Consider the following 23,503-nt stretch of genomic DNA (forward strand, 5'->3'; position numbering starts at 1 on the left):
TTTTATTTCCCTCAAACCTCTAGTAATAGGCTTTTTATGAACTTTCAGTGGATCACAGCACTCTCTTCCAAAAATTTGGTTGTACTTCAGAATATATTTCTTCTCATGATACTCACACACTGATGTTACAGAAGAACTTACTCAAAATTTAAACAAAGTTTGTCTAACTTCATCAAATTCATTGACATTTTTCAAGTATTTTGAAACTGAACCATAAACTGTTTTGTGACACACTTCACTTGCTATCTGTGCAACAGAGCACTGTTCATCCCTGTTATTGCATTCCAGTTTATCTCTCAAAATTAATTACAAATTACACACAGAACAAAGCACGTAACACATTATACACTGTTGATGAAGTATGTACATCCACTCTAACAGAGGTTTCATAACAGACGGACTACAACAATGCCACACCCAGCAATAAGGTACTTCTTTATTGACAATAAACCTAAACGTAAATGGGCAATTTTATTACCATAGAACAAAAGCAAAAGCTCCTATTGCTTAATAATGCATTATTAAAAATAAATAAACTAAATGAATATTGGATGATAGTGTTAACTAAATATATGTCACAATTAAATTTTATTACAATGAAACAATAAACCATTTAAATACGCAACAGACATAAGATCAGTTGTAGAGTAACGTGAATTATTTACTTATTTTCAAAAATTCATATATTTGTTCATAGTCAGATACCAATGTTGAAATTTTTACAATATGTTGCTATCATATAGGTGTATAAACTGTGCAAAAATCATATTTTTATATTCAGTCCTACCTGAGATAAGCAACCCCAAACTTTACAAAAAATGAAAGTTTTCAAATTCCAAAAATTCATAAAAAAATTAAGGAAACATTTTTAAATGTTCTTGCTCTATATGAGGCTATTAGTGTATGATATCTAACTATAGGGAAAAATAGACTCTCAGAAATCACTCCTTGTTTGTTGTTTTTGGAACTAAAAAGTGGATTTTGAAAATTTGGATACCAAACTTTGGAGGTAATTTTGACTGGTTATTTTTGAATTTAGGGTATTTTGTGTAATAGACAATGTTGTAGAGGACACTTTTCTAAAAACAATCATGGCAATTGCAATGCTGTAACTTAACCCAGTGCAGAGATATTCAAATTTTCACTAATGTCTCCAGACTGAAAAATCGTTGCGCGCCTCCAAATAAAAATGGCCACCATCCAGTAAAGGTGCAAGATAAATTATTTTAAATAACTGTTTTGAACTTCTCAAATATAGGGCAATCACATATAAAAAAATTAAAATATTTAGAAATGGTCAAGCAACCATTACTGGACTAATACATATGGATTGATCCATAGAGAAGATAAAAGAAAGATAAGCAGTACTGGTATTGGGCAGGGGAATTAGCACTACTTCAGAGGGGACTATATGCTGAACTCTAGAATTACTTGAAATTTATAGTCATAGTTTGGTAAGATGAGTTTTGACTGTCAATAGTAATAAATTCCTAAAATTACAAAAGTATAATGGACTAGCCGATCATTTCACTAATCATTTAACTTACTAATGCAGACTCATTTTGTCTGCAGAAATGGCTCACTAGTTGAAACGGTGATTTAATACTTCCTACATGAAGCCACCAAGGGGTTTAGTAAAATAAATAAATAAAAACATTTTGAGATTTAACTCACGCTCTTCAGTGTGGGCAACACCATGGTGTTACTGATAAATGAATTACATAATTTGGAAACAGGAAAAGTCAAACAGTTGATTCCAATGTCATCTACCTAGGAATAAACTTACTCTTGACTGGGACACTGGTAACTCCTCAAAGTACCACACTTGGACTGGCACCATTTTCTAATATACATCAATTACTTACTACTCACTGTATTAAATAGCTTCTGAGCTGTTGTATGTGCCAATAACATAAAAATATTTGTTAAGGGATGACATCAGTAACCAAATAATAAAGCTAATGATGGGTTAGAGGGAATCAGTTCTTGGGTCAAATCTAATAGGCCGTCTCTCAACAACAATAATGTATCATATGTTCCATTTCTCAAACATAATTCTGTTGTGGGTGATATTCTACATCCTTACATAGTTGAGTACCTCAGACACCTAGGACTGACAATAGATAAACTTTAATGGAAGACACAACCTCATGATCCCCTGCAACTGTTAAATGCAGCTAAGTCTATTGCTCGAATAATGTCCACCACCAGTCTCTGTAGTAATTCACTTAAGCTAATTTACGTCACATCCATTTATTCCCTGATCTCATATAGAGCAATATATGGGGGGGTGCAACTTAATTCAGGTAAAATGACTACTTTCAGCCAAAAAGTGTGCCGACCGGAGATCACATTCTGCTAAATCATTAATCTGGTGTATGCCACTATCGAACAAATTTATGATTTTTACTCGGGCAAACACTGCGGCGTATCTAGTCCCCCATGATATGTACTGTTTACCAGAACTACTAGTTCATTAAACCAGCTGAATATGATGTGTATCACAGACAGACTCCAACTTACTTTTTACACAGTTGCAGATGAAGTTCTGCTGTAATACTGGGGGAAACACTTCAGAAAATAACATGTTTATTAAGAGTCCATTCAGGCAGTCTCTTAGTACTTCGTACTTTCTTTATTATCTGACAGGCACAGTTACTTACTTATTTATTTATTTGCAAATTATGGGCATGCTGTTTAATCACAGGCTAGTAGAAGATGTCTCAGATGCCAATGCATTGTGTTGATCCATCAATCATTGCAGTTAATACTGAGCAAAATCAGTATTATAATGCAATGGACCACATCACATTTTACTTAACTAGTTATAAAACATTATCTGAATTCTGTAATGAAACCCATAAAAACGATCTACCACATTCAGAAAGATACACTAGGGAGTACACATACATACAAGTCGTGACATTGCTGGTAAATAAATAAGCAACATCCTTTTTTACTTTCAGTGCTGTTTCCATTCCAAGTGTCAAACTGAAACTGTCACTACTGTGAACACACACACACACACACACACACACACACACACTAATAACGCAGAAAAATCTACGTGATTAAAAACTGAAAGAGTTTGTTAACAACCCCTCCCCCCTCAAACAGGAAAGCGCTAAATACGCTCATAGTTTTACGCAGCAGAAACCAACAACAATGGGAACTGTGACACACCAAGAAAGTGCAGAGCTCACCAAAATACTCTAGTTACCTGTCTGCATAACTGAACCGTCGAAGCCCCGAGCTGCGACTACACGCGCTCCCAGAGTAATTTAATTAAATCAGTAAGGCGCGCGCAAATCCGTCCATCTGGTGGCAGTCACACTAAACTACCTACTTCCCCCGAGTCGTGCCTGAATACTCTTCCATGCTGCTACGGCGTCACACGAACCAATATTACTCTTACAAGGCACTGTCTTCAAAATTATGAAGCAACGACGTCTAGTGAACTGATCAGAAAGGCATAGTGGTATTTTCAAGATTCTTATTTGTGAGAAGATACGAAATCGTAACGACTGGGGAAAAGGAAGAATGGACACGTCATGAGGGTGGACTCATGTTATAAACTGTATTATAAACAATGAAAGGACACAGATTATCTGTAAAGTTAATACATTTCAGCCTTCTCGCTACCTCAACTTTGGGTGTTTTACGTGGACGAGACTAACAAGCATCCACAAATTAACGACAGTTCATCTGTTTTGCGACTACTGTTACATATACGAACGGTTCACCCGTACGCCTTGAAATATGAAATGCTACGGCACATTATGGGACAACTGTATCAAGAACTCTTTAAGTACTTTAGGGGAAGTGTTTTTCTTTTTTCGGTAAATCAGAAAGTAAATCCTTATGTAGATGTTTACTGGACAATGCAATTACTACTTCAGCAAAATAATAAAATTTTACAACCAGTTTTATGTTCCAAAGCGACAACTAGCACAAATTCCAGTAATATTATTAATGCTGTCTCCTTTATTCTACGGTCATGGCGTAGTCCAGAAAGAATGTCACGTTTCGTGACCGCAGGAAGTACGTATGACGCATCCACCGACTACACATCACATCCTTGTCTAAATTACATGCACCGGAAGACTTTAGAGGCACCGAAATGGCTTGGTGCTCCGAAACATCCTATATACACTAGACAGCCGGGAGTCGTAGACCAACTACTACCGCACGTTCGTAACATGTAAATAATGAAAGTAATGGCAGTCAGGATTTCCCTTAGCTCATAGTAAAGCCTTTAATGTAATGTAAGGTTGTCCATTAAGTTCTGATCCACTGCAGGCTCAATCTACTTCCATTCTTTCTGGTGCATGGCGAATGTTTCTCCATTAACGCACGCACGCTCCCAACGCTCTAGTTCATCACAAATATGTTCGATGGACTGATTTATTTTTTTCTTTAAAGCGTTTTAAGACTGTAATTATTAGCACCCTGACAAACAATATATGAAACGAATATGGATAAACCGACTTAGTTCTGGCGGGGATAGCTTGCGTCACTCCACGATACGGATAGTCGTACAGGTGCAACCACACGGGAGAGAGAGATGCGTGTGGAAAGCCCAGGCTAACGTATGTTTTCTGAAGTGGGATAGCGGCTTTTTCAGTATTTGGAGGGGCAACGATATGACTGACCTGGCATTTTAACAGTGGCATATCAAGGAGACTTCTAGATTTATGGCAGAGTTCTATATTTATGGCACACGTCACTCTAGATAATGGTGTAACTCAATACCCCGCCCACACATCTCCAGTAAATACGCTTGTTATCATCAAGGTCATGGGGAACCCCTTCCCCTGGAAAATCCACGGATCCCGGTGTGGTCATCCCAGGTCACAAAACCACTGTGCCAGTCTTGTGTATGAATGAGAATGCGGCTGAGAGAGAGAGTAAGAGTGATTATACCTCATATTTTTATGGGTTTAGTGTTCATGTGTATAGATTTATCCACATTATTATGATCTTCAGTCCGCGCCCTCCCATACGGACCTGTGTTTTCATTGCACATTACAATATTTCTACATATCTCTTGAGTAATACAACACCAAAAATGGCTACATTCCATACAGAAAGTCAATACTCAAATCTAAAATATCCTTTTCTAACACTGTCTCGAAAAATAAAAATAAGGTGAAAGACTAAACAGCATACAGTTTGGACTTAAATTTAGGGCAGCGGCATCGGGGTATGCCCAGAAGGCCCTTACCCACCCCTGGTGTTTGTTTAAATAATGATGCAAGTGGAGAGATCCAAACTTGAGAGTTAGGAAAAGCTGTATGCAATCACCGTACACGTCTGAGTAAATAGTAGATTTGGTGAACGGGTTGGGGAGGGGGGGGGGGGGCGATCATATAATGTAGACATCCTTTGTTCAGGAAATCTGACGTAATGGTGCCAGTATTCTGAGTCTTTGATTCTGACGTCATAGTGTCAGTGCCAGTATTCCAGGACAGCCAGTATGACAATGTGCAATCTTTGACTTCCCACCATATTTACACTATGTGATCAAAAGTATCCAGGCACCTGGCTGAAAATAACTTAAAAGTTTGTGGCACCCTCCATCGGTAATGCTGGAATTCAATATGGCGTTCGGCCACCCTTAGCCTTGATGACAGCTTCCACTCTCGCAAGCCTATGTTCAATCAGGTTGCGGGAAGGTATCGTGGGTAATGGCAGCCCATTTTTCACGGAGTGCTGCACTGGGGAGAGGTATCGAAGACGGTCGGTGAGGCCTGGCATGAAGTCAGCGTTCCAAAACATCCCAAAAGTGTTCTATAGGATTCAGGTCAGGACTCTGTGCAGGCCAGTCCATTATAGGGATCTTATTGTCGTGTAACAACTCTGCCACACGCTGTGCATTATGAACAGGTGCTCAATCGCCATCCCTGAATTACTCTTCAAAAGTGGGAAGCAAGAAGGTGCTTAAAACATCAATGTAGGCCTGTGCTGTGACACAAAACAGCAAGGGATGCAACCCCCTCCATGAAAAACACGAACACATCATAACACCACAGCCTCCAAATTTTATTGTTGGCACTACACACACTGGCAGATGACGTTCATCGGTCATCGGTCATTCGCCATATCCACACCCTGCCATCGGATTGCCACACTGTGTACTGTGATTCATCACTCCACACAATTTTTTTTCCACTGTTTAATCATCCAATGTTTATGCTCCTTACACCAAGCAAGGTGTCGTTTGGCATTTACCGGTGTGATGTGTGGCTTATGAGCAGCCGCTCAACCATTAGATCCAAGTTTTCTCACCTCCCATCGAACTCTCATAGTACTTGCAGTGGATCCTGATGTAGTTTGGAATTCCTGTGTGAAAGTCTGGATAGATGTCTGCCTATTACACATTACAACACTCTTCAACTGTTGGCGGTCTCTGCCAGTCAACCGACGAGGTCGGTCTGTATGCTTTTTTGCTGTACGTGTCTCTTCACGTTTCCACTTCACTATCACATAGGAAACAGTGGGCCTATGTATGTTTAGGAGTGTGGAAATCTCGTGTACAGATGTATGACAAGTGAAACCCAATCACCTGACCATGTTCGAAGTCCGTGATTTCTGTGTAGTGCCTCATTCTGCTCTCTCCTCAGATGTCCAATGAATACTGAGGTCGCTGATATGGAGTACATGCCAGTAGGTAGCAGCAGAATGCACCTAACATGAAAAACGTATGTTTTTGTGGGTTTCCGGATACTTTTGATCACATAGTGTATATACTTAGAATAAGAGCCTGACTTCCACAGGAGTTGGGAAAGATACTAGCACAATTGGGCTATTTTTTGAGCTTCCCACCAAAATCTGAATTTTACGCCATTTATAAGGACAACTGACTTTTGTTAGATTGGGGAGGGGTGCGAAATTCCATGACTCATCAGTAATGTCTAGATTAGATTAGATTAATACTAGTTCCATGGATCATGAATACGATATTTCGTAATGATGTGGAACGAGTCAAATTTTCCAATACACGACATAATTAATTTAATTTAACAACATACTTACGTTATTATATTAACTTTTTCATTTTTTTGTGTTTTTTATTTTTATTTTTTTATGTTTTTTGTTTTTAATTTATATCTAAAAATTCCTCTATGGAGTAGGAGGAGTTGTCATTCAGAAATTCTTTTAATTTCTTCTTAAATACTTGCTCGTTATCTGTCAGACTTTTGATACTATTTGGTAAGTGACCAAAGACTTAAGTGCCAGTATAATTCACCCCTTTCTGTGCCAAAGTTAGATTTAATCTTGAATAGTGAAGATCATTCTTTCTCCTAGTATTGTAGTTATGCACACTGCTATTACTTTTGAATTGGGTTTGGTTCTTAGTAACAAATTTCATAAGAGAGTATATATACTGAGAAGCTACTGTGAATATCCCTAGTTCCTTAAATAAATGTCTGCAGGATGATCTTGGGTGGACTCCAGCTGTTATTCTGATTACACGCTTTTGTGCAATAAATACTTTATTCCTCAGTGATGAATTACCCCAAAATATGATGTCATATGAAAGCAACGAGTGAAAATAGGCGTAGTAAGCTAATTTACTAAGATGTTTATGACCAAAATTTGCAATGACCCTTATTGCATAAGTAGCTGAACTCAAACGTTTCAGCAGATCATCAATGTGTTTCTTCCAATTTAATCTCTCATCAATGGACACACCTAAAAATTTGGAATATTCTACCTTAGCTATATGCTTTTGATTAAGGTCTATATTTATTAATGGCGTCATACCATTCACTGTACGGAACTGTATGTACTGTGTCTTATCAAAATTCAGTGAGAGTCTGTTTACAAGGAACCACTTAGTAATTTTCTGAAAGACAGTATTGACAATTTCATCAGTTAATTCTTGTTTGTCAGGTGTGATTACTATACTTGTATCATCAGCAAAGAGAACTAACTTTGCCTCTTCATGAATATAGGATGGCAAGTCATTAATATATATTAAGAACAACAAAGGACCCAAGACTGACCCTTGTGGCACCCCATTCTTGATAGTTCCCCAGTTTGAGGAATGTTCTGATCTTTGCATATTATGAGAACTACTTATTTCAACTTTCTGCACTGTTCCAGTTAGGTACGAATTAAACCATTTGTGCACTGTCCCACTCATGCCACAATACTTGAGCTTGTCTAGCAGAATTTCATGATTTACACAATCAAAAGCCTTCGGTGGCATACCTTCATGGCACTATGTCCCCAGAATACGTATTCAGTCATACACTTTTGTTTGTGCCTCCATTTCTACCAAGTTTATGTACAAGCCCAGCTATGGTTGCTAACCCCAGAAACTAGGATTGGAGGGATCAAACTCATCCCTCTCCCCAATTCACACGAAATGACCTCCAGTTCGAGACACGATATTACTAGTTATTTCATGTGGCTGTTTCCAAGGTTGTGGAAGGTAATTCAAGTGTGCGAAGGATGACTTGTGCATCACAACAATGTGTAAAATCTGTCAATGATAAAGCTTTGTTAGCAAGACTCATAGTGATTTGATACATGATTTGGAGAATGGTTACCTATAAATAATTATATAGAACAGCTTATTTGTTCAATGGATATTCTGGTATTTTAGTTGTGTACATGTAGTACATATTACTGTAAATGTGTTACAAAGACAGTAATTGTACATTAACTCTAAAATAATTCTACATTCTCTTGACAAAGGAATTTTGATTCCAATATAAATATTAGCACTGAACAAAAACATGTCTCCTGAACTGTCCAGAATTAATAAAAGTCAGTTATAAAAGAAATTTCAGTCTTTTTTACCTTCAGATTTTGGTACTAACATTTATGTGCTACATATATGTTCCTGTATGTATTAAAGTCAAGTATTTGTGAAGTAACATAAGAAAGAATTAACCGAATGAAAATCAAAATTGAAAATTAATCCAAGTTCATCCAGTCATGGATTTTCACTCTTCAAGGTAGAATGTCTCAAAAACTGGTTATCTTGCTTAAAAAATGCATATGGCCTCCTTTGAGGAGAATTTCACTAGAAATATTTTTTGTCATAACAAGCGTCTTCAAGAAATGAACTGATTTCATAAAAACTGAAAAAAGGTTAAAAAAATAGAATTAACGCATGAGGGAGGAAAATGCTCACCCACCATGAGGGGGAACTTTTCTGTTTCATACTACTACGTCCCAAACTTTCAAAGCTTTATAAATTATTTCCCCCAATTTTCCTGATTTGCGTGGGGCCGAAGAAAGGCAAACTCACTTCTATAGCATTCGTGGATTTAGGGAAAACTTTCCACAATATTGAGTGGAATATAGTCTTTGAATTTCTAAAGGTAACAGGGATAATTTACGGGGGGCAAAAGTAATCCACTTGTTCAGAAACCAGACTGCAGTTATGAGTCCAAGGGCATGAAAAGGAAGATGTAGTCGAGAATGGAATGAGACAGGGCTGTAAGCCCTCGTGGCGTTTTGCCATCTACATACTGACCAAGACGGAAACAAATACACCGAGGAACTAGGAAACTGAATTAAAGTTGAGTAAAAGGAATAAAAAGTTTTAGGTTTACTGATGAAACTGTAATTCAGTAAGAGGCAATAAAATACTTGGAAGTTCAGTTGAACGGAATGAAGAGAGGTTATAAGATGAATAACAACAACAGTGGAACTAGTATAATAATATATAATCAAATTCAATCACGCAATGCTCAGGGAATTTGATTAGGAAATGAAACACAAAAATGTTGTTGAAAGATGGGTAGATCGGATGAGTGATGAATAGGTACCAAGAACATATCCTGAGATATCAAGGGATTTTTAGCATTGGTAATTGGAAGGAGTGTGTGCATGTGTGTGTGGGGCTGGGGGGGGGGGGTATATTTGTGAACAGAGACCAGGGTGAAATCAGTAACCAACTTTGAATGGACGGAAGTTGCGGTAGTTATGCAGAGATGAAGGTGTTTTTTGCTTGCACAGGATGGACTATCGTGGACAGTCCCCACACTGAATACCATAACATTGATAAATGTACATACACGAGGATTGAACATATTATGTAAAATCAATCTCTCTCTCTCTCTGACATATTCACTCTCACATAAAAGGCCGGTGACCTTGAATGTACCATAAGCCATGGGCTATTTTCCAATGTTAAAAATATGGTTCGGTTCGTCGTTAATCGGAGTGATAATAAGATTCAACTTGCATATACGGCAATATTGTCACATAATATCTCTTATTATCATGTAATTAATTTTCCTGATTTGCGTGGGGCCGAAGAAAGGCAAACTCACTTCTATAGCATTCGTGGATTTAGGGAAAACTTTCCACAATATTGAGTGGAATATAGTCTTTGAATTTCTAAAGGTAACAGGGATAATTTACGGGGGGCAAAAGTAATCCACTTGTTCAGAAACCAGACTGCAGTTATGAGTCCAAGGGCATGAAAAGGAAGATGTAGTCGAGAATGGAATGAGACAGGGCTGTAAGCCCTCGTGGCGTTTTGCCATCTACATACTGACCAAGACGGAAACAAATACACCGAGGAACTAGGAAACTGAATTAAAGTTGAGTAAAAGGAATAAAAAGTTTTAGGTTTACTGATGAAACTGTAATTCAGTAAGAGGCAATAAAATACTTGGAAGTTCAGTTGAACGGAATGAAGAGAGGTTATAAGATGAATAACAACAACAGTGGAACTAGTATAATAATATATAATCAAATTCAATCACGCAATGCTCAGGGAATTTGATTAGGAAATGAAACACAAAAATGTTGTTGAAAGATGGGTAGATCGGATGAGTGATGAATAGGTACCAAGAACATATCCTGAGATATCAAGGGATTTTTAGCATTGGTAATTGGAAGGAGTGTGTGCATGTGTGTGTGGGGCTGGGGGGGGGGGGTATATTTGTGAACAGAGACCAGGGTGAAATCAGTAACCAACTTTGAATGGACGGAAGTTGCGGTAGTTATGCAGAGATGAAGGTGTTTTTTGCTTGCACAGGATGGACTATCGTGGACAGTCCCCACACTGAATACCATAACATTGATAAATGTACATACACGAGGATTGAACATATTATGTAAAATCAATCTCTCTCTCTCTCTGACATATTCACTCTCACATAAAAGGCCGGTGACCTTGAATGTACCATAAGCCATGGGCTATTTTCCAATGTTAAAAATATGGTTCGGTTCGTCGTTAATCGGAGTGATAATAAGATTCAACTTGCATATACGGCAATATTGTCACATAATATCTCTTATTATCATGTAATTAAAGATTAAAAATCATTAAATACTCAAGATATGGTAACTGATAGAAAACGCTCTGTCATTGGATGGCGATCTGATGACGTCACAGACTAGGAGTAAGACGAAGCTATACGCGTGTAATAGGTGTATTAGCCGTAGTTACTAGGTTTTTACGTACTTTTTCTACAAATAATTTCGGTATTTCGTGATGGAACACGCAGTTACAGTTTTTAAGTAACAGAAATGAATTTTGTGAACGCTGATAGTGGAAACCTTTCGAAAATTTATGCGTTTATGCTCCACTCATTTAGGGCGGCGATATGCGCAAGGGTGGACATTCTTTTCCCAGCTCCCTGCAACATTATTAAATCCGCTCAAAGCTAAGGAATTGTGAAACTTTTGCAAATGGGCCCGTATCTTATATCTGTATTCTCGATTATCAGTCATGAAATACGAACCAAAGCACAACAAAATTATCCTTTGCAAATCTTAATGCTGATTTCCGTTATACAAGGCACCCAGCAGACCTGCACGAAGAAGCGACAGCTCTGTGGCGTAACGGATAGCGCATGTAACTACGAGTAAGAGCACAGGTTCGAATCCTGGAAGGGGCACAAGCATTTTAAAGTTTTACTCGAAATATGAAAACAGGGCTAGCAAGAACTCATTGTAGCAGTTATTTCTAAAGTGGGATATATTGTACATATCTTCACATTAATCTTAGTCTGAGAAATGGACAACTGGGGATAAATGCATCTAATTTGCTTACAAACAATTGCCTTTTTTGGAGAGCTTTGCTAGTATTGTAGATATCACCACACTCCATTTGCTTACAAACAATTGCCTTTTTTGGAGAGCTTTGCTAGTATTGTAGATATCACCACACTCCAGCAGTACAACGAGGTGTAGTACAGTGAGGTTTTGTATGCGGAGAGATACAAAGCATCTACATTATGCGGGTAACACAAACGTAAGTGCGGTGCTCTTTGCGAGTGTAAACTAACGCCAGTGACTGAAGCAGACTTAACTTCGTCTTATGTCAGATGGTGAAGCATCAAAAGCTTACATAATAAAGCCCCTAGCTGAAAAGTACGAAGATTAAAAAAATGTTCCTAACAAAGGAAAAAGTGCGTGGTCACATTAACTAGAAAATATATTTTTCAACATGACGTGTGTGAACAGCTATTGCAAATGCAAGGGCATGTAAACGCCAAGGAAAAACAATAATACTATGTTTATAATTGGCGCAGTGTAGTTTGGTAATAGTGATTTGATTTTCATTTTAATGTACTGTCGATTTGCTTTACAAATAAGTTAAAATATTTCAGGCTAGTGTCCAACCAGGGACCTGTAGATTTCATCTTTTCATATTCAGCAGTCCACCGCTCTACCAACCGAGTCATCAATGGTGTGCATGGAAGCGGGTATAACGATAATTTTTACTAACAGTTTAATTTCGTCGACTGACGCTATCCTTCTTTGTAACAGTGAGAAAGTGTATCTTGGAGGAAAATTAATGTTAACTTCTGAGTGCAAGGCATCTTTAATAAGTAAGGGAACTTGGGCATCGACGTGGTGGCGTTTTGCCGGGACAGTTCAACCAATTGTTACGCATCTTCTCATTCTCTGAAACACTCAAAAATAATTTTTCAAGTATTTGTATGAATGTATTTGTAATCCATTTTACGAAACGTAAATTCCAAAACAAGACATCACTGTGAATTAGCTTTATGACAGTAAAGGCAATGAGTTAGCGAGCGACGTCACAGGTATCGTTTTAGCGGGCTTTTAAATTATTTGAATTACATTTCCGTTTTTATAAAATACTGGAATTCAAGAAGGGAAAAAAGCATGTTATGAGCACAAAATGACGTAATTAACCATTTAAGATGATTTCCAGAAAACAGTCAAATACCCGAGATCAGGGATTTCTCAGGGGGAGGTAGTTCCCCGTGACCTTGAAGCTACTAAGTGTATTTGACGGAAATGCGTGGGTGGGGTATCAGGTTACACCGTTACCTTACTTTATTTTGAATGATGCTTCCCATAAATCTACAACTCTTCTTGATATCGTACGTACTCTTGTTCTCCATCACAATTAACATTGCGTCTCCCTTAATTATCTGAATAATTTCTTTTATATCGTCAGATGTTAACTCACTTTCTTCATCACCTGATTAATGAATAGCCATATAAAAGATGTTGGTCATGATAGTACTTCTACGCTGCTGTTCATACTGGTTGACCCACATTCCTATTTTCTTACTCATTATTAGACCTATTGCATTACCCCTGTTTGATATTGTATTGCTAATCCTTTACTCACTTGACCATAAGTTTTGTTTATCCTGTCACCACATTTCTCTAAGTACCACTGTATCTAATTTCTCCTATTTTACTACTATATTCGGTGACTAAAATTCCTGGCTCCAACCCATAGAACGCCAGTCTTGTTTTCCTTGGTGATGACGTGCTCCTGAATAGTTCCCAGACAGAGTTCCAAATGGGGAGTACTTTACCTTCAGAATACACAATTAAAAATATGAAAGAAAGAAATTAACCAACTGGGATGGAAATTGTTAGATGTCTTGTACATGCACAGTCAAACAAATGATTACAATTTCAGAAAAATTGGGAGGGAGGAGGGAGAGGAAGAAAGAAAGAAAGAAAGAAACAGAGAGAGAGAGAGAGAGAGAGAGAGAGAGAGAGAGAGAGAGAGAGAGAGAGCGCTTCACAAAGCGAGGAAGCCAGTAATGCATTGATCCACCTGCTGCATTCTGTCCAATTGGCGTGTTAGGACATGAAAATCCTGCCCATAATGCTCCAAACGTTCTCAGTTGGCGAAGATCCTGAGACCTTGTTGGCTAAGTTAGGGCTTGGCAAGCACAGCTTGTCATGCAGGGCAACAAAACAGGGGGACACAGTATAGTCGGCGTACCGTTGTGCTGTAAGGGGGTCCTGCCAGGAAAAGAAATGGCACCCCAGATCATCACTCCTGGTTGCCGTACCGTGTGGCAGTCGGCAGTCAGGTTGGTATCTCATCAATGTCTGGGGCGTCTCCAGACACGTCTTCAGCCTGGAATCTCGCTGACTGGAGTAGAAATGTCGTCAATGAGTCCCACTTCGAATTGAGCCCTGAGGACCAGCAAAGATATGTCTGGAGACTCCCCGAACAGCGATGGGATACCTACCTGACTGTCACCCACCATACAGGCTGACAACCAGGAGTAATGGTCTGGTGTGCTATTTCTTTTCATAACAGGATTCCTTTAGTTGTCATCAGCGGCACCCTTACAGTACAGTGCTACGTCCACGATATTCTTCCTCCCGTTTTGTTGCGTTTCACGGCAAGCAATACTGGGCTTACATTTCAACATGAGAATACCCACATGCACACTTTTCTTTGTGCCCACCAAACTCTACCTCGGCAAGAAAGGTCGCTGGATCTCTTCCCAATTGAGAACATTTGGAGCATTATAGGGCAGCGCTCTCTAACCAGCTCAAGATTTTTCTCTAACGCACCAACTGGATAGAATTTGGCATGATGTCCTTCAGGAGGACATTCGACAACACTATCAATTAATGCCAAGCCGAATAACTGCTTGGGTAAGAGCCAGAGGTGGACCAACGTATTATTGATGAGCTCTGTTTGTGAAGCTGTATCTCTTGAATAAATCGACCAATTTTTATGAATTTGTAATCATTTCTTTGTTTGTACCTTGATATGACATCTACCAACTTCCATCCCATTTGGATAATTCCTTCGTGGTGCGTCGTAGCTGGTTTATTTTACTCAAGAGGATGCCATCATGATAAAGCAATACAGCAGAGCTGCATGCCCTCGGCGAAAATAGCAGCCGAAGTTTCCACTGCGTTCAGCTCTTTGCAGTACCAACATACACTTTCTGGTCATAAGTATCTGGACATGTGTTAGTGGACATTAATATTGGGGGAGGGGGGGGGGAGGGTGTCCACCTTTCGCCTTTATGAGGGCTTTTACTTTGCTGGGGACACTTTCACTTTCAATGAGGTGTCTTAATAACCCTTTGCCTCACATGCTATGTTTTATTATAATGTGCATTGTCATGCTGATGCAATCAGTCATCCTCTGCAATACATCAATAGTCTTTGAACCGTTCCTCCACTGTATGCAGGACATAATGCTGTAAAATGTGTTAGTATCCCTCAACATTTATTGTTTTCTCAATTGTAATACGGGGTCCACACCCTAACCACGAAACATACCCCATGCCATAATACCATCTCTTCCTTAGTTCACTGTTTGCACAACATATGATGGCAGGTAACGTTCTCCAAGCATTAACCAAACCTGAAAGATAGCGTGATTAATCATACCAAATCACTCGTTTACAGTCATCCACTGTCCAGTAGTCCAGTAGCGTCACTCTGTGCACCATCTGATGTATTGCTTAAGACTGATTACAGAAGTACCCTCACACGTCTTCAAACTGGGCACCGCCCTCAGACACATTGCTTTTTACTACGGCGAGAGGGTGCCCCGTTTTGTGATACTTGGGGCGTGCAAATCTTTGTACATCATACTTTAACAGAGTACGTTTTATACCGTGATACAAGGGCAGAAGCAAATATTGGTGGGGATCTGCCCTCTATTTTAGCTGATGGTGAGACTTGTGTAACTAAGGTTTTAAGTTTTGTGATGTGTCTGGACTCTGGCCTTAAGCTTTTAGGCTGGAGGTTTAGTGTGTTGCAGAGTGGCTGGCTCCTCCTTTTTTATTCTTGCTGTCAGTCAGTCACATATCTGCTATAGTGTTTCAGCTCCTTATACCACTTTTGTCCTGCTTAGTACCCGCGCAGCCTGGGATGCCTTGCCAGTTCGCGCGGCGCCTCCCCCGTCGGAGGTTCGAGTCCTCCCTCGGCCGTGTGTGTGTGTGTGTGTGTGTGTGTGTGTGTGTGTGTGTGTGTGTGTGTGTGTGTGTCGTCGTCGTCGTCCTTAGCGTAAGTTAGTTTAAGCTAGATTAAGTAGTGTGTAAACCTAGGACGGATGACCTCAGCAGTTTGGTCCCATAGGAACCTACCACAAATTTCCAGAGTTCCTGTTTAGTCAGTGTTTTAATACTGGCGTCATACGTCGTTCCGTACTTCCGTTTGGGTACACGTACACAGTCTTCCAGCTTTTGTTACCTTTATTTTACTTGCTGTTTTATCCTCCTGTATGGTGTATTTTACCGACACTGGCCTCAAACTGTTATCGCGCGGGCACTGAAGACCTTGCTGTCGTGCGCCCATACCAACATATCCATCATCATCAGATACAGAAGTGTGTGGCTTATGTAGAGCTGCTCGATCATTCAACTCCCAATGCACAGTCATTACACTCCTTGTATTAGCTGCACTGCTGGTAAAACTTTGGGACTCGGAAGTGATTCCTTCTGCTGATTTCATGCTGTGTTTTACGACTACCCTCTGCAGTGCTCGACCGTCTTTGTGTGTCAGTACACGAGGTCTGGCTGGTTTTGGTTTAGTTGTGGCTTTTCCCTCGCGATTGGACGTCACAGTCACATCACTAGCTACCGACTTAGGCAGCTTTAGAAGAGCTGAAATATCCCCGACGGATTTCTTACTCGGGTGACATCCAATGTCTAGTCCACTTCCAACCGCTTAGTGTATATTGGATGTTTCGCAGTACCAAGCCGTTCCGGTACCTCTAAATTCTTGCGGTGCATGTAATTTAGATAAGAATGTGATGTGTATGTTCGGTGCATGCGTCATACGTAGTTCCTGCGGTCACGAAACGTGACATTCTTTTTGGGATACGCCATGGCCGTAGAATGTAGGGTACAGCATTAATAATATCACTGGAATTTGTACTAGTTGTTGCTTTGTAAAAAGTTTGTTTAGCTGAATCAGTAACTACATTGTACAGTAAAGGATGTACACAAGAATTTATTTGCATTTTTTGAAAAAGAAGGGACACTTCGCTCGAAGTAATTACAGTTCTTGATACAGTCATCTCATGACGTGCCGTAGTATTTCAGATTTCAAGGCGTAGACGCAAACCGTAAATATGTATCAGCAACAGCAGAACAGTGAAACATCCAAAACTGACGTAGTGTGGAGACAGTTATGCCTCTTTCCCCATGCGCAATCGCAGACGCAAAGAAATAAAAGGGCATCCACAAACATTTGTGGGAAGGGCGCATATACGCATGGGCGTTCTCGTGTCCACACATTGTCTCATTGTGCAAGCCGGATGCTATGGTTCCCCTTCTTTGCTTGGGACCTTGCACCGCGTTTAATATGCTGAAAAGGCGACAGGGAAAGCGCAAAAGCGACTGTAGGTAAGAGAAACACAGAGTGACGATAAAGTTTTGTTTGCAAATTTCAGGAGGAGGTCACAGCGAGATTTTAGATTTTCTGCTCGGGAAACTGCAGCGATAAGGCTGGCAACAACATTTCGTTAGCAAGCAACAGGAGACTTACAGTTCGAATTATTAGTTTAAATTTCAAAACAAAGTATTTCAGTGATTATTCCAGAAGCACAAATGCTTAAGGGAGATTCTTAGTCATCATGTGAAGGTTAATTAACTTTCAGTGCGTCATTTGTACTTCATATGAAAAAAATGTTTACACAACTTTTATCATCATGAAAGATAATATGTAGGTTAATATCCTCAGAATCGATAAATTTGGGAATTTCATAGACGTCAAAATGCACTATAATAGATGATGTGTTTTCTACTTTTGTATTTTTGTATCATCAGTGTGGTTCATGGTGTGGGTTCCTGTAGTCATGTCCTATTTCATGAACCACGGGCAACGTATGAGTGGCCAAGTAAGTGGTCCCGACAGTCGGGATACCAGTTACTTTGGAATAAGGCTGGGCATCTCGGACATATTCTGAGTCGTGGTCACCTTTGTGCTCATACGGCAAAGACTACCAAATCCACCGGTTAGTCCCTCAGCCGTTAGGGGTAAAACTCAATGGGACTCGGGGGAAACAAGGCTAGCAACCTGCTTCCCTGGTACTTTAAATATGATGCTGGCAACAATCAAAGCAAAATGCCTCAGACCTTTGGAGTAGAGATGGGCAAAACTGTTCTTTTCAGAGATTGGATCAGAACTGTTCACTCCCTGAAATGAATTAGCTCTTTTTCATGACTCACCACTCATTTACAGTAGAAAATAAATGGAAGGCACATTGCCCTTTAAACTTGGTTGATTCCAGTACTATACCTGTATTTTGATCTTGAACACAGATAATGAGTAAGAATTTTGTATTGTTTATTGAAATTTCCATGATATGACAAAGTTTTTGATTATTGATTTATTTTGCACTATCGTGGTTTTTTGGGTGATCAGAAAATTTCGTAACTTGAGATTTACATTAACAATATATTTGGCTATAATGTATTAAAATTTCATTAACCTCATACAAATACATCGCAAGCCATATATTTTTAAAGTGAACGTTTCCTTCCGAAGACGCCTAAAATCGCAAAATATAAATTTGACTGTAAAACGAAAGTGCTGCATATAGCCTTACGCAGAATAAAACAAGGAAAATATTGGTGTATCACATTTTGCGATACATTTATCGGTTCGCTCGTAATTAAAGCGTAAATTCGAGTGTCCATAATAAAAATCCTATAGTAAGAGGAGTCATCAGGAACCTAATCTAATCAGTTTAAACAAATAAAAATAAAATAAAAACAATTGATGTATACATAACATAATAATGTAATATACATAGCGGTATTACTACGAAGAACAATATCCAGTAGGGACGAACTCCGATGCAGAGGCGCTGAGTCGAGTAGGTCGAGCCGCGAGCTGTATTACTGCGTGAGCTGAGACCGCAGCGACCAGAGTGACACCTGAGTCGCTTTGCTCAACGCTCTGGCTAGAGTCGAGACGTTGGGGTGAGCGTTGAACGGGCGAGTTCTGAGGGTGGGGGGGAGCGGTGAACTCACCCGCTCCGAGACAAATCGTCCGTTCCCTTGCGAGCAGGTTGTTGCAAGTAGTTCCTATGTTATCCGCTAGGTGGCTCTCTGTCCTGTTGCTCGCATCAGCTGCCCAGAGGGCAGGACGTGCGACTGAAATGATCGCCGACAGAGTGCGACACTGCACGCGGCAGACGACGCACAGAGACGGCACGGAATATGTGAAACACAAAATCCAATGGAGCACTGCACAATGCAGGCAGCCAAGGTAGAAGCAGGGCAGAGGCCGGCGCTGGCTGTGTTGTGTGGCGTGCACTGTGCTCTGACCAGCAGAGGCGCTGCTGATATGCTCCGTCTCTCTCTCTCTCTCTCTCTCTCTCTCTCTCTCTCTGCCGTGGGAAACGTTTGGAGCTACCGTTCTTTTTTTCTGAATCACTGATTGTTCACTCCTTTAAAAGATTCAACTCTATGAATTAGTTCAAGAGCGGATCCCCCATCTCTACTTTGGAGGTGACGGAGTCCCACCTCTAACTGACAAACCAGGGACTCCTAAGATACGACTTGGCAAACAAATGGTAATGAGATGGGGAGCTATTAATATCAATGCGGGCTACTCTAGGAAGAAGGTAGAGCTGGCAGAGGCTGCAAGTAAGATGGGACTGGACATTTTAGCTGTTAGTGACATTCGGGTAAGGGGGTGAGAAAGAAGAGGATGTGGGAGAATGCAAGGTCTACCTGTCAGGAGTCAAAGCAGGAATAGCACAATGGGGTGTAGGGCTTTACATCAGGAAAGAAATGGAACCCAGCGTAGTTGCAATGAGGTATGTAAACGAACGACTGATGTGGATAGATTTGACAGTGTCTAGCACGAAAATTAGGATTGTGTCAGTATATTTGCATTGTGAAGGGACAGATCAAGATAAGATGGATAATTTTTATGAGGCACTCAGTGATGTAGTTGTTAGAGTAAAGGACAAGGACAGTGTTCCGCTCATGGGTGATTTTAACGCCAGGATTGGAAATCTAACAGAATGGTATGAAAAGGTTATGGGTAAATTTGGAGAGGATATGGAGGCCAAGAGGAACGGGAAACAACTCTTGGATTTCTGTGCCAGTATGGACTTAGTAATCACAAACTCATTTTTTAAACATAAGAACATTCACCGGTATACTTGGGAAGGCAGGGGAACCAGATCTGTCACTGACTATATAATAACAGATCAGGAATTCAGGAAGGCTGTGAGGGACACACGTGTATTCAGGGGATTCTTTGATGACACTGATCATTATTTAATCTGCAGTGAAATTGGGATTGTGAGGCCGAAAGTGCAGGAGGTCAGGTCCATATGTAGGAGGATAAGAGTGGAGAAACTTCAGGATAAGGAAATCAGGCACAAGTACATAACAGCGATCTCAGAAAGGTACCAGTTAGTTGAATATAGTCAACAGTCATTGGAAAAGGAATGGACAAGGTACAGGGACACAGTACTAGAAGTGGCTAAAGAATGTCTTGGAACAGTAGTGTGTAAAAGTAGGATAAAGCAAACAGCTTGGTGGAATGACACAGTCAAGGCAGCCTGTAAAAGGGAAACGAAGGCGTATCAAAAATGGCTCCATACTAGAACTCAGGTAGACAGAGAAAGTTATGTTGAAGAAAGAAACAAAGCCAAACAGATAATTGCAGCATCCAAGAAGAAATCTTGGGAAAACTTTGGAAACAGGTTGGAGACTATGGGTCAAACTGCTGCAAAACCATTCTGGAGTGTAATTAGCAGTCTTCGAAAGGGAGGTAAGAAGGAAATGACAAGTATTTTGGACACGTCAGGAAAACTGCTGGTGAATCCTGTGGATGCCTTGGGCAGATGGAGGGAATATTTTGACGAGTTGCTCAATGTAGATGAAAATGCGATCAGTAATGTTTCAGATTTCGAGGTAGAATGGGGTAGGAATGATGATGATGGAAATAGGATCACATTTGAGGAAGTGGAGAAAATGGTCAATAGATTGCAGTGCAATAAAGCAGCTGGTGTGGATGAAATTAAGTCGGAACTCATCAAATACAGTGGAATGTCAGGTCTTAAATGGCTACACAGGATAATTGAAATGGCCTGGGAGTTGGGACAGGTTCCATCAGACTGGACAAAAGCAGTAATCACACCAATCTTTAAACATGGAAACAGAAAAGATTGTAACAACTACAGAGGTATCTCTTTAATCAGCGTTGTGGGTAAAATCTTCTCAGGTATTGTTGAAAGGAAAGTGCGAGTATTAGTTGAGGACCAATTGGATGAAAATCAGTGTGGGTTTAGGCCTCTTAGAGGTTGTCAGGACCAATTCTTTAGCTTACGGCAAATAATGGAGAAGTGTTATGAGTGGAACAGGGAATTGTATCTATGCTTTATAGATCTAGAAAAGGCGTATGACCGGGTTCCTAGGAGGAAGCTATTGTCTGTTCTACGAGATTATGGAATAAGAGGCAAACTTTTGCAAGCAATTAAAGGTCTTTACATGGATAGTCAGGCAGCAGTTATAGTTGACGGTAAATTGAGTTCATAGTTCAGCGTAGTTTCAGGGGTAAGACAAGGCTGCAACCTGTCTCCACTGTTGCTCATATTATTTATGGATCATATGTTGAAAACAATAGACTGGCTGGGTGAGATTAAGATTTGTGAACACAAAATAAGCAGTCTTGCATATGCGGATGACTTAGTTGTGATGGCAGATTCGATTGAAAGTTTACAAAGTAATATTTCAGAGCTAGATCAGAAATGTAAGGACTATGGTATGAAGATTAGCATCTCCAAAACGAAAGTAATGTCAGTGGGAAAGAAATACAAACGGATTGAGTGCCAAATAGGAGGAACAAAGTTAGAACAGGTGGACGGTTTCAAGTACTTAGGATGCATATTCTCACAGGATGGCAGCATAGTGAAAGAACTGGAAGCGAGGTGTAGCAAAGCTAATGCAGTGAGCGCTCAGCTACGATCTACTCTCTTCTGCAAGAAGGAAGTCAGCACCAAGACTAAGTTATCTGTGCACCGTTCAATCTTTCGACCAACTTTGTTGTATGGAAGCGAAAGCTGGGTGGATTCAGGTTACCTTATCAACAAGGTTGAGGTTACGGATATGAAGCCGGCCGCGGTGGTCTCGCGGTTCTAGGCGCTCAGTCCGGAACCGCGCGACTGCTACGGTCGCAGGTTCGAAACCTGCCTCGGGCATGGATGTGTGTGATATCCTTAGGTTAGTTAGGTTTAAGTAGTTCTAAGTTCTAGGGGACTGATGACCGCAGCTGTTAAGTCCCATAGTGCTCAGAGCCATTTGAACCATAAATTTCTAGCTATTGTTTTTCTACATCTAAACTTAGGTATCGGCATCTTATTCTTTACAGTAATATGAACAGGACTTCATCTAATACTTGACACTTAGGGCATCACATGTCACATTTTTATAAGCTGACATCACTGTACATAAATCGCTTCACAACATAGCTTGAGCGCATTACACAATGAGACGCACTTGGGCGAGGGACCCAGCTGCCCTAAAAAGCGCAATGAGTCCCTCCAAAGGCGGTAAGCAATGTGCTTCACGCGCGGCCTCCATTTCCAGGAAATTATCCATGCACAAATGCGGATGTGTATTTGTGCTGTTGCAGATTTATGCGCATACGCAACGCTGAACAGGAAAAGGCATCGTGTGTATGCACCTTAACTTCACCGGCATCTGTGTCCCTTCATTAATGCAGTTTATAACATGCGTTTACCCTCGTGACGTACTCCAGTCATTTTCCTCGATAGTTACTATTTCCTGTCTCCTCATAAATAAGAATGCTGACAATATCACTATGCCTTTCAGATCAGTTCACTAGACACGGCTGCTTCTAAATTTTAGGAACGCACTGCCTTTTAACAGTAGTTTAGCGTGACTGCCATCACATGGACGGATTTGCACGTGTCTTGCTGATTTAATTAAATTATTCTGAAAGAGTGTGCAGTTGCCGCTCAGGGCTTCGACGATTCAATTGAATCAGGGTCAATCTTTTAAACGAGGCCTGCAGAAGTCACTACATCGTGTGCGCAGCAAATAAGAATCTCCCAGGAATCCACGTCACGGTTAGAAAATTTGTCAACAGAGCTAAGGAAATGCGTTCAAGAAGGGATACCAGTATTAATCAACGTATCGCCGCACTTTTCGTAGGTAACGCAATGCGTGCCGAAAATTGGGTATGGGGTTAAATTTCAGTCAATTTATGGTTGCAACTCATCGTCCGCTGAAAAATAAGCAGAAGAAGAAGAGGAAGAAGGGCAAGTCACGGTATTTAAAAA

At 40.2% G+C, this 23,503-nt stretch overlaps 1 protein-coding gene across 4 annotated transcripts in view; it reads right to left on the reverse strand.

Annotated features, from left to right (window-relative positions):
- The window catches only part of LOC126184877 (cyclin-dependent kinase 17-like), a 205,255-nt gene that overhangs the window by 87,747 nt on the left and 94,005 nt on the right, over window positions 1-23,503 (reverse strand). The window contains exon 1 of one of the 4 annotated variants that reach the window (XM_049927503.1): window positions 3,221-3,260. The exons of the other annotated variants lie outside the window; for them this stretch is intronic. Within the exon in view, the coding sequence (XP_049783460.1) occupies window positions 3,221-3,230 (10 nt within the window). The 5' untranslated portion in view covers window positions 3,231-3,260. Of the gene's footprint in view, window positions 1-3,220; window positions 3,261-23,503 lie in introns of those variants that run through there. 4 annotated transcript variants of the gene reach the window in all.

Source organism: Schistocerca cancellata, chromosome 4, assembly GCF_023864275.1.
Source record: "Schistocerca cancellata isolate TAMUIC-IGC-003103 chromosome 4, iqSchCanc2.1, whole genome shotgun sequence".
NCBI classification, from domain to species: Eukaryota; Metazoa; Arthropoda; class Insecta; order Orthoptera; family Acrididae; genus Schistocerca; species Schistocerca cancellata.